The following is a 12285-nucleotide window of genomic DNA, read 5'->3' on the forward strand; positions in this document are numbered from 1 at the left end:
CTCCAAAGCCAAATCGGGGAGCCCACCTTACATCCCCCAACTCCAGTTTTCTGGAAAACGAGGCTGTGAGCACGGACCACGTTCCACGCCCAGGTGACCAGAGCCGTGCGATGCCCTCAGGTAAGAACCCATGAGGACTTCCTGGGCTGGGTGACAGCTCAGAGGGCCAACTGGGGTGTGGCCAGCAGCCGGAGGTTGGGGGGGGGAGATCAGGGGAGCATGGCTGCCAAGAGAGGAAACCCAGAGACCTTGGCTCTGCGTTCGCACAGGTGAGGGCAGCCGGCGCCACATTTGGCCCGGCAACAGGATGCTGGGCTGGTGGAGACTTGGGAGCAGAACATAAACCTGCTGAGAAGCCCCGGGGGGTGACGGGGATGTTGGGGGGGGGGAGGCTGTGGGCTGCAGTGGCCCACCTGCTGGGCATCTGTCCTGGCTCAATCGAACCTGCCCCAGGAAAACCTGGCTGACCGTCACCAGGGCAGCTGGAGGCCTGGAAAGAAACCTCTGGGGCCCAGCTGGCTCCGCCCACTTCTGCTGGGCTCTCCCCACTCGCCCAGCCCCTCCGCTGATCAGAACTGGATCAGAACAAGCCACTGGCTCCTCCTCCCTCCCCTGCCCCCTCCCACCATTGCCCAGCAAGGAGTCATGAGGGTAACATATTTTCTTGAGGATTCTAAGCAGCCACACAACCCCACTTGCCCCAAAGCCCCCAGTTTCCGTGGATGTCCTGGAAAAGCAGTCACGCGGTGCAAACCACTCAAGGACCCTCCTGCGTGTCCGAGGGCCCCGTGTTCCGCGCCTCCCGGGCAGGGCGCAGAGCAGGAGCCGCCGTTGGGGCTCTACCTGCCTTTCTCCGCTGCCCCTCTGAGCCCAGGGCAGCTTGGCCAGAGGACGGAGGCTTCCATTCTGCCCCAGTTTAATCCGGGGAGCCCCCAAACGGGGCTGGGGGCAGAGGCCCAGGCAGAGAAGTCCATCGCCACTCAGCCCCAGGCCGCAGAAGGCCAGCTCCATCGCATCTGCGAAAGTTTCTCCGGCGGGTCCCCAGCCCCCCAGCCCCCCGGGGGCCGGCACTCCCCCCATCGCACGCTGTGCCCCCCCACTCTCCCCGCCCCCCGCGCTGGCATCCCAGGGCCCGCCGCCTGCCAAATCCCGATCGGCTCCCTGGCTCCCTTTTCTGGGGCTGGAGCTGCAGCGGAATTTCGGTGGAATTTTGAGGTTGAGAAGCATCTCGGCAGAGAAGCGAAGAAAGGGAGACGGAAGGAGAAAAAGAAAGTGCGATTCTGGCGTCCACTTGCAGGATTCGAGAAGGCCCGAGGGCCAGGGCGCGGGCGTGGGCCCCCTCGGCAAGCCGCGGGCGGGCGGGGCGCCCGCGGACCCTCGGGGGGGCGGGCGCCGGCCGGGGCGGGGCGGGGGCGCCGTCCTTACCTACGTCTGCATTGCAAAACGCCTGTTGCGGGTGCACCGGGGAGCAGCTGCAGGCGTCGGCCCGGCGCAGCAGCGTCCCCAGCAGCAGGAGGCCCAGCGCGAGCCGCAGGCTGCGGGCCGCGGAGCCCATGGCGGGCGGGGCGCGGGGCGCGGGGCTCGGCCGCCTCCGCCGGCTCTGCGGGCGCTGGCCTCTGGGCACGCCGGGGCCGCGCGGGGCTCGCTGCGCTCCGCGGGCGCGCCCTCCGCACCTGGCCGGCGCTCGCCCGCGCAAACTTTCCCGGCTCTTTGTCGCGGGCCGGGGAGGGGGGCGCGGGGCTCGGGGCGCGGTTCGCGCGGCGGCGAGGAGACGGGTGGGGGCGGCGGGGCGGGCGGGCGGGCGGGCGAGCGCGCGACCCGGCGCCGGAGCCTTCCGCTGCCTTCTATGGATGCGTGCGCTGCGGGCGCGGGCCGAGCCGGCCCTTTATTGCGCTCCGAGGCGTGCCGGCTCCGCCCCCCGGTGGCGGGCGGCCAATGCGGCTCCGGCAGCTCCGGGCCGCCCCGCTCCCCGCGCGCCTCCCGCGCCTCCCCGCCCTCCCCCAAACTCGGCTTTGTTGTGCCCGGACCCGCGGACACGTCTGGAGGCCCGCAGCTGCGCACCTGGCCCCCGGGCGCGCCCCGCAGCCCCCCCCCGGCGCCCCCCCACCCCGATCGTCCGAGGTTGGGGTGCCAGCTGCGGGGCGGGCAGCGCCCACGGGGCCCTGACTCAGCACTTGGGGGCCACTCGCAGCCCACCCCTCAAGGGCACCGGGCGCCCGCCCTCCGACTGCCCCTTCCCCTCCAGCTTGGAGGCCTACACTGCCTGGTTCCCTTCCGCCCCTGGGGTCCCTTGGCTAGGGATTGAGCCACAGGGCTGTGTGCTTCAGGGCAGGGGTCACCCCCTGCCGCCCCGGCCCATGCCCCCCTTGGTAGGTGGCCTCAGGAAGCTTACTGAAGAATCATTTCTCAAATGGAGGTCTTAGGATTTTAAGTGCGCTTGGCCAGTCCAGATGGAGGGGGAGGGGGAGTGGTTACTATGAACAAAACAGGATTTTATATAAACTGGCCATATTTTTGACCAGCCAACAAGAGCCAGGGAGGGGGTGGGCCTTGGAGCGCAGGACGCAATAGGATTGGATGGAAAGCATTTGCTGGGCTCTGCTCACAGTTTCCTCCCTTGGCCCACAGTGTGGGACTGAAGGACTTTTCCCAAAACAGTTCTGTGTTCCAGGAAAGGCCGGGATCCTGGAGGTGCAGCTGGCGCGCGACGTGTGGCACCGGGGTCCCTGTGTACCTGTCGCTGAGGTCTGCCCCGAGCCCGGGCCGTTGTTGGTCGTGTCATTATACACAGGACCTCCCTCCTGCCCGCAGGGCGTGTGTTATCTAGCGAGGGCTGCAAGTGCAGGCGAAGGACACAGTTAAGGAGCGATCGCTCATGAAACTGTGTGATTCTGACTTTCACTAGGAAGCGGGAAAATCCTGGAAGGCTGGGAGGAAGTGGCTTCTCTCGTGTGTGCGCGCGCGCGCGCTGGGGTCAAAGTTCAATAGGCAGAGCGGTTATTTTTAGCACCCTGGCAAACCCAAAGTCACTCTTCCAGCTTTTGTCGCATAAAACAGAATGGTGTCGTTGGGGATGGTGTGGGGATGGTGTCGAATGCTAACTCTTTAGTTGTGGATCAGAAAACTGTAACACGATGCCTGCCCACGGCCTTCGCCTTCCCCCCTTCTTTCTTTATCACACGTGGACCAAGATGCCGCCGAGCTTCGCAGTCCCAAATCGATTGGTCAGTTTATGAAACAGGTACCTTAGGGGCGTCCTGTGGTTTAGGAGACATACACCCAAGCGACCAGGGACAGGTGAGGGTGGTGAAGATTCCAGAAGGAGGTTTGATGGCGGGGCAAGGAGGGGCAGGACAGTGGCCCCGGGGTGGAAATAAGAGACCTGGCCTTCCTCCCTGCGCCCCTGCACCCCTTCCATCAGCAGTGCTTCCTGGGGCACCTGTAGGGGACACTGTCCGAAGAGCGGGGCATCCAGGAACCCACAGAACAGACAGAAGTCCCATGGGCAGCGGGGGCAGAGACCCCTAAGCCAGTGAAGGAAGAGGAAGTGAGGGAAATGGGGCAGCTGGACCCGCTTGCTGTCAGAGGGGCTGGGGGGGGCGCACCTCTCATTCTCAGTGAGTTTGGAGCTTTTAGAGGGTTTTGAGCAGATGGGCAGCGCAGGTACCTCTGAAGGGCTGGCGGGCGGGCAGAGGGTGCCAGCGTGACCCAGACTCCAGCCGCCTCGCCAAGCTTCTTGCTTCCACAGCCGCAAAACAGTGTCCCCACCCCCACCCCCCGTTCCCGATGCACTGCCCTGAATGGCTGACCTGGTCTCTAAAATCAGGCGCATGTGCGGGCTGCTGCCGAGAGCCACCAAACATTACATGACTCTCATGCGGGCCCAGCAGGTGAAGGGACGGAGCAGTCCCTGCAGCCAGGCCCCTCCTCCCGTCTCTGAGTCACCCACTCCGGCCACCTGACGGCCACCTGATGCCTCTCTTCCTCTTCGCATCCTGGGCCACTCTTTTGGGCGCCATCTTCCATCTCAGCAAACTGAGGCCTCAGATAAGAAAGGTACTGAAAATAGGAATCGATTACAATTTGGCCACTGATGTCAACAAGGTGCTCTTTCATGCGCTCCGTCGTCAAGGGCGTCACGCGCTCCGCTATGTGATGCAGGACACCGGCCACCCGGCGAGGCTGCGCTGCGACCACGCTCCCAAGGAGGAGGTCGGGGTCAGGACGGCCCACCTCCATGCAGAGTGGGGAGGGAAGAGGGCCCAGGCGGCCGGGAGATCCCCGTTACCTTCACCCCTACCCGGCCTCCTCTACCTTGATATCGGGGAGCGGGGCCAGTGGGGAGCCGTGTGGGGGTTCGCGGCCCTGTCTCCCCGGGGTCCGTTCTGAACACAGCCTGCTGGACCTCAGCTCGTATCTGCCCCCAGAGCCTGAGTCTTAGGATACACGAGACAGCCGGGGGGGGGGGGGGGGGGGCTTCCAGGTGCCGCAGACCACACTCCTGGGCCCACCCTGCCCGCCAGAGACACGCACCTTGCCCCTGCCTCCCCCACCAAGAGACTTTTCCAACACACCCGCCCCTCCAGAGCCCGGCCTGTCCTAGCCGTGCTGGGCACACCCGGCAAACGCGTCCTGGGCTTCGCCTCTGGCAGAGTAAACACTGTCCGGAGCCAGGGGGAAATGCCGGTGGCTCCTCCCTCCGGCTCCTGTCAGGTAAACAGAGTCAGAATGGGCCCACGGGCCTCGGGCACCAGCCCCAGCGGGGCCGGGCTCTGTCCAGCCAGCGGCGGGAGAGGCCTGAGAGAGCGTCTTCTCCGTGGGCCCGCTCTCTCAGTTTGGAGAAGGTCCGCTGCCGCCTGAGCCTGGACTGTTCTCTCCCTACAGACAGCTGGAGCCGAGCCGAGGCCTCCAGCTCCTTCCGGCAGGTTCCAGAGAGCCAGACGCTCCATGTAATGTACAGGCACGATGACTGGCCCCACATGCCCAGGAGGCTGGATGCAGAAGAGCGGGAATGTCTCGGGCGGCTCCCGGGCACAGGGAGGGGCGGCAGGGAGGGGACGGCTGTGCAGGGAGGTGGGTGGCGTGTCTGTACACCAGGCCGTCCGGAGGCTTTCTGTGGTTGTGTGATGCATGGCCCCAGATAGGCATCAAGGTTACGATGGGCCCCTGTCCACTCTGGGCGTCTGACTCATGGCCACAGTAGGCAGGTGGTGTCCCCGACCCCCCCCCCCCCCCCCCCGGCTCTGCCACCATCCAGATATCTGTCCTCTGTGTTCCTTGGTGGGGCTGTTTATGACAGGACATCCACGGTGACAAAAGGCTGAGTCAACAGCAGCAGGGCCGACGGTGGCCCGAAGACGGGCTGCAGTCTGCACAGCGGCCTCTTCATGACCGGCCGTGGATGCTGTAAGGACAGGCCGTATTCATATTTGCTCATTAATTAAATATTAACCCTCTGCAGCCAAGCCTGGCTTCTCTGCCTCGGCAGCCCTGGTCTCTGGGCCAGATTGATCTCTGGTGGGGGCCGGTGGGGGGGGGGCGCCCTGTGCGCCGTGAGGTGTTGAGCAACGTCTCTGGTCTCCACCCGCCGAATGTCAAGGGTCCCCCCAAGTTGTGACAACCAAACATGTCTGCAGACGTTGCCCAATGTCCTGGGTGGGACCAAAACCACCTGGTTGATAACCACCAGCTTCGGAAAACCGATAAAATCTCTGGACTTGAGAAAAGCCAAATGCAGAGACAGACAAACAAGGCTCTGCTTTCGAGAGCACATAATCACGCTCTTGGGAGGTGGCTGTGTCAGCGCGTGTGACCTGGACGAGGCCGTGCGGGGAGGCGTATGGGTCTGTCCACATCGGCGCTCTGGGGACACGGGGAAGGCAAGGAAGATTCCCAGCGCTGTTTCCTGCAAGCGTCCCTGGGAAAACAGCAGGCGCGGTATTCCGCTTACGTGCAGTTACATAGATGCGTGGACAGCGTATGTGAGAGGGTGCTGTCCAGAAAGTTCATGGAGTTTCTCTGGTGGTGGGACCTAGGCGACCCAGATGAACGTCATATCCTGGCCCTGGGACAGGGGAGGCAATTTTCAGATGCAGATTCAACGGATATCTTCTGGGGCCGAACTCAGGGCATCTTGTGGACTCCTGTACGGCTCTCTAAAGGCCTGTCCCGGCACCAGGCCCTCAGGCCAGGTACTCAGTGATCTCCCTTGGTCACCGACAAGGCCCTTAGCCCCTGCCTCCCCACGGGGCTTCCTCTGCAGCACGTGGCTGTGTTATGCCAGCCCGCAGGGCAGAGGCCGGGGCTTGGCCTCTCTCTCCTTCACTGTCTGCCTCCCCTCTATCCAGGCAGGTGCCCTGTGGGGAAAGGCAGCGGAGCCCGGGCACCCACCTACCCACCTTGCACACCCGCCCGCCTGCTCGGCCGAGTGCAGCCTCCCCGGGCCGCCCCGGACAGCGGTCCTAACCCCCCCCACCCCCCCCCCACCCCCGCCTGCCGGTGCTGCTCTGATCCAGTCTCGAGTAACTGCAGAAAGAGGGAGGGAGGGAGGGAGGGTGTGAGGGAGGCTGTCGCCTGGTGAGCAGGCAGCCTGGGAAGTCACTGGCCCTGGGAGCTGTCGGGGAGCAGCCAGCACACGCGCACGCGCCCCCGGGCTGGCGCCACCGCAGCGTCCCCGGGGCCGCAGCCTTTTCGGACCTCGTTCCTCCTGGACTCTGGACCAGCACAGCCCCTGCGCTCCGGGGCCTTGAGCCAGAAGGGTCTCTCCAACCCCCGAAGAACAGCAGGGCAGGGCGGGGGGCTCTCCACCGACCCACGCTTTGACTTCATTCCTGCGAAACGCACGGCAGGGTGGCCCTAACCGGAGCTCTCACGCAAGCCCCGCCGCTCTGCGTTCTCTGCCCCCAAGCCATCGGCCCCGGGGACAGGTCATGTGCTTTCTTGACACGGGCGGGTCGGGGAGCAGGGCCAGCGAGCAGAGTGGAGACGGGAACCCAGCGCGGCTCCATCCATCCCTGGCGGGCGACCCGGGACCAGGTGCCGGCAGGGAGCAGGGGCGGGGACTGGCGGGGACCAGCTCCCGCAGGGGTGTGTTGAGACTGACTTCTGCGGGTTTCAGGTTCTCCTCCCTGGAAGCACAGGGGGCCGGAGGCTCAGGTTTCCCCCCACCATCCTCCCCTTCTTTGGTGCTGGCAGTGACTGGCCGTGGCCATGATGTCATCGCCTAATCCAAACAGAAGGGGGGCTGGTTTGGCAGCGCTGGCTGGCGTCCCCGTGCTGAGTGCAGCAGTAAATTTCATTTCAAGGCTATGATTAGGACTGTGCCCAAGAATTTCCTTTCTCTCTCCTTCCCTGTCCTCATCCCATTTTCCTTCCCGTTCTCCTGCCTCTCCCCTCCGCTCCCCTCCGCTCCCCTCCGCTCCCCTGGCCCTCTCTCCTGGGGGATGCTTCAGGTTCGCCCTGCGGCCAACAGCAGGGCAGGCTCTGGCCGCCTTCAGATCCCAGTCTGCTTCCCGCCCTCCGTGACCAGCCCTGGCACGTACGGGCGAGGTCCCAGCTCCCAGGCGGCTTCCAGGGAGTACGGGGTGAGAATTCCCAGGGGCGCTCCTTCGACAAGAAAGGGCAGGGTTTGGGGTCTGCTCATCAGCACGGAGGTCAGAAGGCCGCAGAGCCATGGGAAAGGCCAGGAGAAGCCCGGCTCCTTGGAAAGGGAGTCACTGGGTCCTTCTGGCATCTCCAGCTGGTTTCTGGAGCTCGGGTCTGGCTCCCCGGCACCCTCACCCTGTCCTTGGCTCCACACTCTCTGGTGCCTGCATCTGACGCCAAAGGGCCCGTCTGGCCCCCAGATGCAGGTGGGGCCAGGGGAGCGGTGCCATGCCGCTTCCCCCCGCTCCTCTCCTCTTCCCGGGGACCCCGAGCTCTGTCTGGGTGTTCCTGGCCCCCCAACAAGGCTAGTAGCCACCTCTGAGTGTCCCCTGCATTCTCGCAACCCCTCAACAAGGAGGGACTCTGGACGCCCACAGGGGAGGCGCTGGGGGCTGGGGGGGTGATGTTCCAGCACCGAGGGTGTGTGGGCCCCCGTCATCGCTCCCCATCACATCGGACTGTGGTCTGACTCCTCGGGGACGTGGGGGGTGCCCGCGTGCCCCGGCCCCCGACCTCCAGCAGACCCGAGCACTCCTTCCCCGCCGAGCCTGGATCTGGCCCAGCCAGCCACGGGGCTGCCCACTGGAGTCGCATGGACAGTGAGTGGCCCTGAGAAGGGCAGAGACGGACATGACCCGTTTATAGCCCGTGGCCAGGACCCCTCTGGCTCCTCGCATGTCCCCTAACAGGTTACCTGTCATTGCGTCTGTCTTCCCCTCAGCTCCCTGCTTCTTAAGGTTATAGCTCATTCGTTCATGGATTCAGTGAGTATGTGTTGGGCACCCGCCACGTGCCAGGCCTGTGCGGGCGCCGGGCGCCCAGAGGGCATACACGTGGCCTGTGTCCTCCGCTCCAGCAGCAGCCAGCCATTAGTGGAAACGCGGAGAGAAACAAGTCCAAGCAGGTGCGGGTGCTCGACGGCGCAGCAGGACATCGGCGGGGGCAGGTGGTCGGGGGGAGGGGGCTTGTCCGGGATAAAGGAGCCCTGCAAGGCGGTGGGGGTGGGAGCCCCATGGGGGGGGGGGGACGCTGCCCTCGAGGCAAGCGGGGACCGGCGTGAAGTCACCCAGGTTGGAGGGCACGGGGGCCCCGCAGGGCCTGGGGTGGGAGCGGGGCCTGGGCTGTCGTCATGGCGGATGTGAAGGTACGAGGTGGGAGACAGACAGACAGCAGCCGTCGGCGGTGACTCACTGCCGAGCAGAATGATTGGAAACGCATGTCGCGCCGAGAGAACACATTTATTACTCAGGGCTGAGGGTTCCTGGACCACAAGGGAGTCCACAGGGAGAGGCGTGGGGGGGCTCCCTTCCTGGCGGGACTCGGGGCTCCCTGTCTGCACCTGGACACCCCCTGCAGGAGCACCCCCACCCCGCCTGTGGTCCTTCTTGCTACTTTTAACAAACACATTTTCTTAGGAAGCCTCGCGAGCGTGCTCGCATGGAGAGAGAGCCACCCATTCCCAGCTTCCAGAGCCATCAGCTCATCAGCACCGGCCCCCGCGGGTTCTTCTGAAGCAAATCCCAGACAGTGTCGTTACCTGGCAAATACGGGAAGACCGTTGTTTTATTTTGAAGGGTTAGCTGCTCTTCCCCTGTGTCGAGAAGCACGTTAGCTTTATTTTCTGCGGGTTTATGTTAGCACAAGACTGTTTTTCTTCTCTTAGGGCAAAACCAGCTCCCCAGAGTCAGAAAATCAAGGTTTCTCTCCCATCGCCGGCTGAGAAGCTTGGGCAGGATCGCTCAACCTCTCTCATCTCCGTTCTCTCGTTTGGAGAAATGGGACCCTCCCAGCGGCACCGTCCAGAGGAGCCGGTACGAAGGTGTCCGGGGCACGGGGAGTCCTGGGTGTCCTTGGTGTGAAGGGGCCAACAAAGGGCAGGCTGCATAGACGGACCCAGGATTCAGACCCAAATCTGCCACACTCCCAAACCTGCTGCCTTTTTCTTTTCCGCCAGCCACACGCCCAACTCAGCCACTGAACGAGGCTGCCCGGTGACCTCTGCTCGTAACCTGGAAGGCGCCTCTGCCCTGAACCCATTCCTCGGACACCAGGGTTGGAAGAGACCCAGGTAAACCCTTTCTTCAAGAGCTCAAGGCCCTTGAGGGTGAGCAGCAGAAGGGGCTTCCCAGCCAGCCAGTGTGAGGGGCTGGAGGAGGACTCCCTCCGCCTGGAGGCGGGTGAGGAAGGCTCTGCCCACCTGGGGACAGGTGCGCCGACTGTAACCCATCTAGATCTTTGGGCTTTAAGGAACAAACCTCCAGGTGAGGTGGTCCAACTGAAGTGGGCTTTATGGGAAGGAAGTAGAGAATGTCGTGAGCCTGACAGGTGCAGCTGTGCATCAGGACCCGAGAGCCCTCAGGGCTCTTCCCCCTCCTCCCCCTGCTCCCCTGGGTGCCTGGGCTTCCCCGCCCCCCACCTGCCCCCCGCTCCTCTGGCACAACCTGCCTGCCATCCAGTTCATCCTTTCCTAGGGTCCTGTTCTTCTCGGTGTGAATGTGCCCAGCCAGCCAGGGCCAGGCGGCTGCCCACGCGTGGCTTGATGGCCGCGGCCACCAGCACCAGCTGGCTGGACGGGGCCCGCATCTGCAGGACAGGCCTGCTCAGAAGGGGACTGGGAACAGCCCCTCCGAGAGGGAAGGGAAGGCAGTGCCCGCACAAGAAGATGCTAGGGCGGGAGGGGGGCGTGGGGCCCTTGACTCCCTGCCTGTGAGACCCTCATGCCCTTGAACCTGTTGGCAATGGGAGAAGGCATTCAGGAGTGGGCCTCTGGAAGGCCAGACGACGGCCCGGGGGAGGTCTGTCTGCCAGAGGACGCCGGGGGCCTCGGGATCTCTCGGAACCTGATGGGGGAGGGAACCTTACTCACGCTGGACAAGGCCCACAGCCTGGCCTTGCCCGTGGCCACAGCCCCGGGGCAGCTGCGAGGCTCGGACGTCGCCTGAAAGGCATGTCCGGGGCTGCTACTCCCTAATTGGCTGCCAAAGAAAATATTTTCTGCAGGTTCCTTGTGAGCTGAGAATGAAAACACAGCACCCAGCGGGGGAGGGGGGAGGGGGGGAAGGCCTGGCTTTCTCTGAGGGTCCGGAAGACACCGGGGGATGGCGTCACTCAGACACAGCCGGACGGCCAGGCCTGGAGGCCAAGGGGTGGGGCAGGTGAGCAGAGAGGCCGAGGGTGGGGAAGGCCCGGGCCCGGGGCAGAAAATGGGATTGTTGGAAAAGTCGAGTGCTCTGAAGAGGCCAAAATGACACAGCTCAGGCCAAACCTAAAACTTCCGGGGAGGGATGCACTGGAAAAGATCTTGAGGGGGTCTGCAGACCCTCTGGCTTCAACAAACAGAACCGTAGCAACTTCCAACAGGCAGAGTCTTCCAAGTTCAGAGGAACAGAAAGAAAAATATAATACGTCATAGGATCAGGAAGAAACCCTGCTAACATTTGGGCGTCTGGCATCCATTTTTAAAGAGTGTGTGTGTGTGTGTGTGTGTGTGTGTGTGTGTGTGTTCGTACATACGGGAACACACGGATAGCAAGTGATGTTGCAGCTTCTATTTTGTTGCCTGCTTACTTGAAACCCAGGAAGGTGTCGTGAACATCTTTCCGTGTCATTACGTGGCTTCCTGCGGCAATGTTTCTAACATCCGCATGGCCTTCTGAGGCAGGCTGTCCCCGGGAGGCAGGATGAAGTGTCCAGTGGTACCTCCAGGCTTGATGGTCCTCAGAGCTCCCAGTCCCAAGGAGGAAGCAGGTGGCCTCAGCCGTTGCTATGGCAAAGTACCCAAGGAAGGCTCTGATTGGCCAGGCTTGGATCCTGTGCCCATCCTTGAGCCAATCGCTATGGCCGGTGGAGTTAAGGGCCGTGACTGGCCAGCCCTAACCCCCCCCCCCCGCCCATCCTGTAGCCAGGAAGAGGGTGAGGGAAAGGATGCTAGGCAGACAAAAAGCCTAGAAGCCCCCACAGACGGAGCCCTGTAAACTCACGTGCAAGGAATGGCGACATGATGGTGGGTCTAAGACCCAAGAGACGTGGTCCTTATCCTGACGAGGCGTAGACTTTGAGGAGACCCATACATGCACAAGCCCCACCCAGACAAGGGTTAAATGCCCAAATCCCAAATACCAGGAGGACCTTGTTGCACAGCAGACCTGTGTCAGAGTCTTCCTTCCCCCGGGGCCCTGGCCAGTCTCCTTGCTCTTCTGGACTCGGCGTCCTCATCCACAGCATGGACACAGCAGCAGGAGCCACACCCGGCACGGTAGGGGGAGATGCCCCTCGTAGGCGCGAGCCAGAGCGCAGGGTGGAGCCCGGCACGTGGTGGGGGCTGGGGGACGGGAGCGCGGCGGTGCCTCAGTTCGTGCCTGGGAAGGCGTCGGTGTGCACGGCGGATCCGTGGCACCCAGAGGTGGAAACAACCACAGCGTCCGTCACGTGAGGACTGGATAAGAGCGTGGGTGTCTATAAAGTGGAATCGTACGTGGCCACGGGAAAGAATGGATCCTGCTGCAACGGGATGAGCCTCAAACACATGCAAGGAGCGGGCCACACACAGCCACATATGCATGATTCCCTCCATCTGACAGGTAAGCCTGTAGACACAGGGCCGATTAGGGCGGCCAGGCTCTGCCGGGGGGGGGGGGGGGG

At 63.6% G+C, this 12285-nt stretch overlaps 1 protein-coding gene across 1 annotated transcript in view; it reads right to left on the bottom strand.

The window, feature by feature from the left end:
- Nucleotides 1-1763, bottom strand: part of TIMP2 (TIMP metallopeptidase inhibitor 2) — a 47857-nt gene extending 46094 nt beyond the window's left edge. The window contains exon 1 of the mRNA XM_039226481.1: nt 1426-1763. Coding sequence (XP_039082412.1) covers nt 1426-1555 — 130 coding nt within the window. The 5' untranslated portion in view covers nt 1556-1763. The remainder of the gene's footprint in view (nt 1-1425) is intronic.
- Between the last annotated feature and the right edge of the window lie 10522 nt (nt 1764-12285).

This window comes from Hyaena hyaena, unplaced genomic scaffold (genome assembly GCF_003009895.1).
Source record: "Hyaena hyaena isolate Hyena2069 unplaced genomic scaffold, ASM300989v1 scaffold_21, whole genome shotgun sequence".
Taxonomy (NCBI): Eukaryota; Metazoa; Chordata; class Mammalia; order Carnivora; family Hyaenidae; genus Hyaena; species Hyaena hyaena.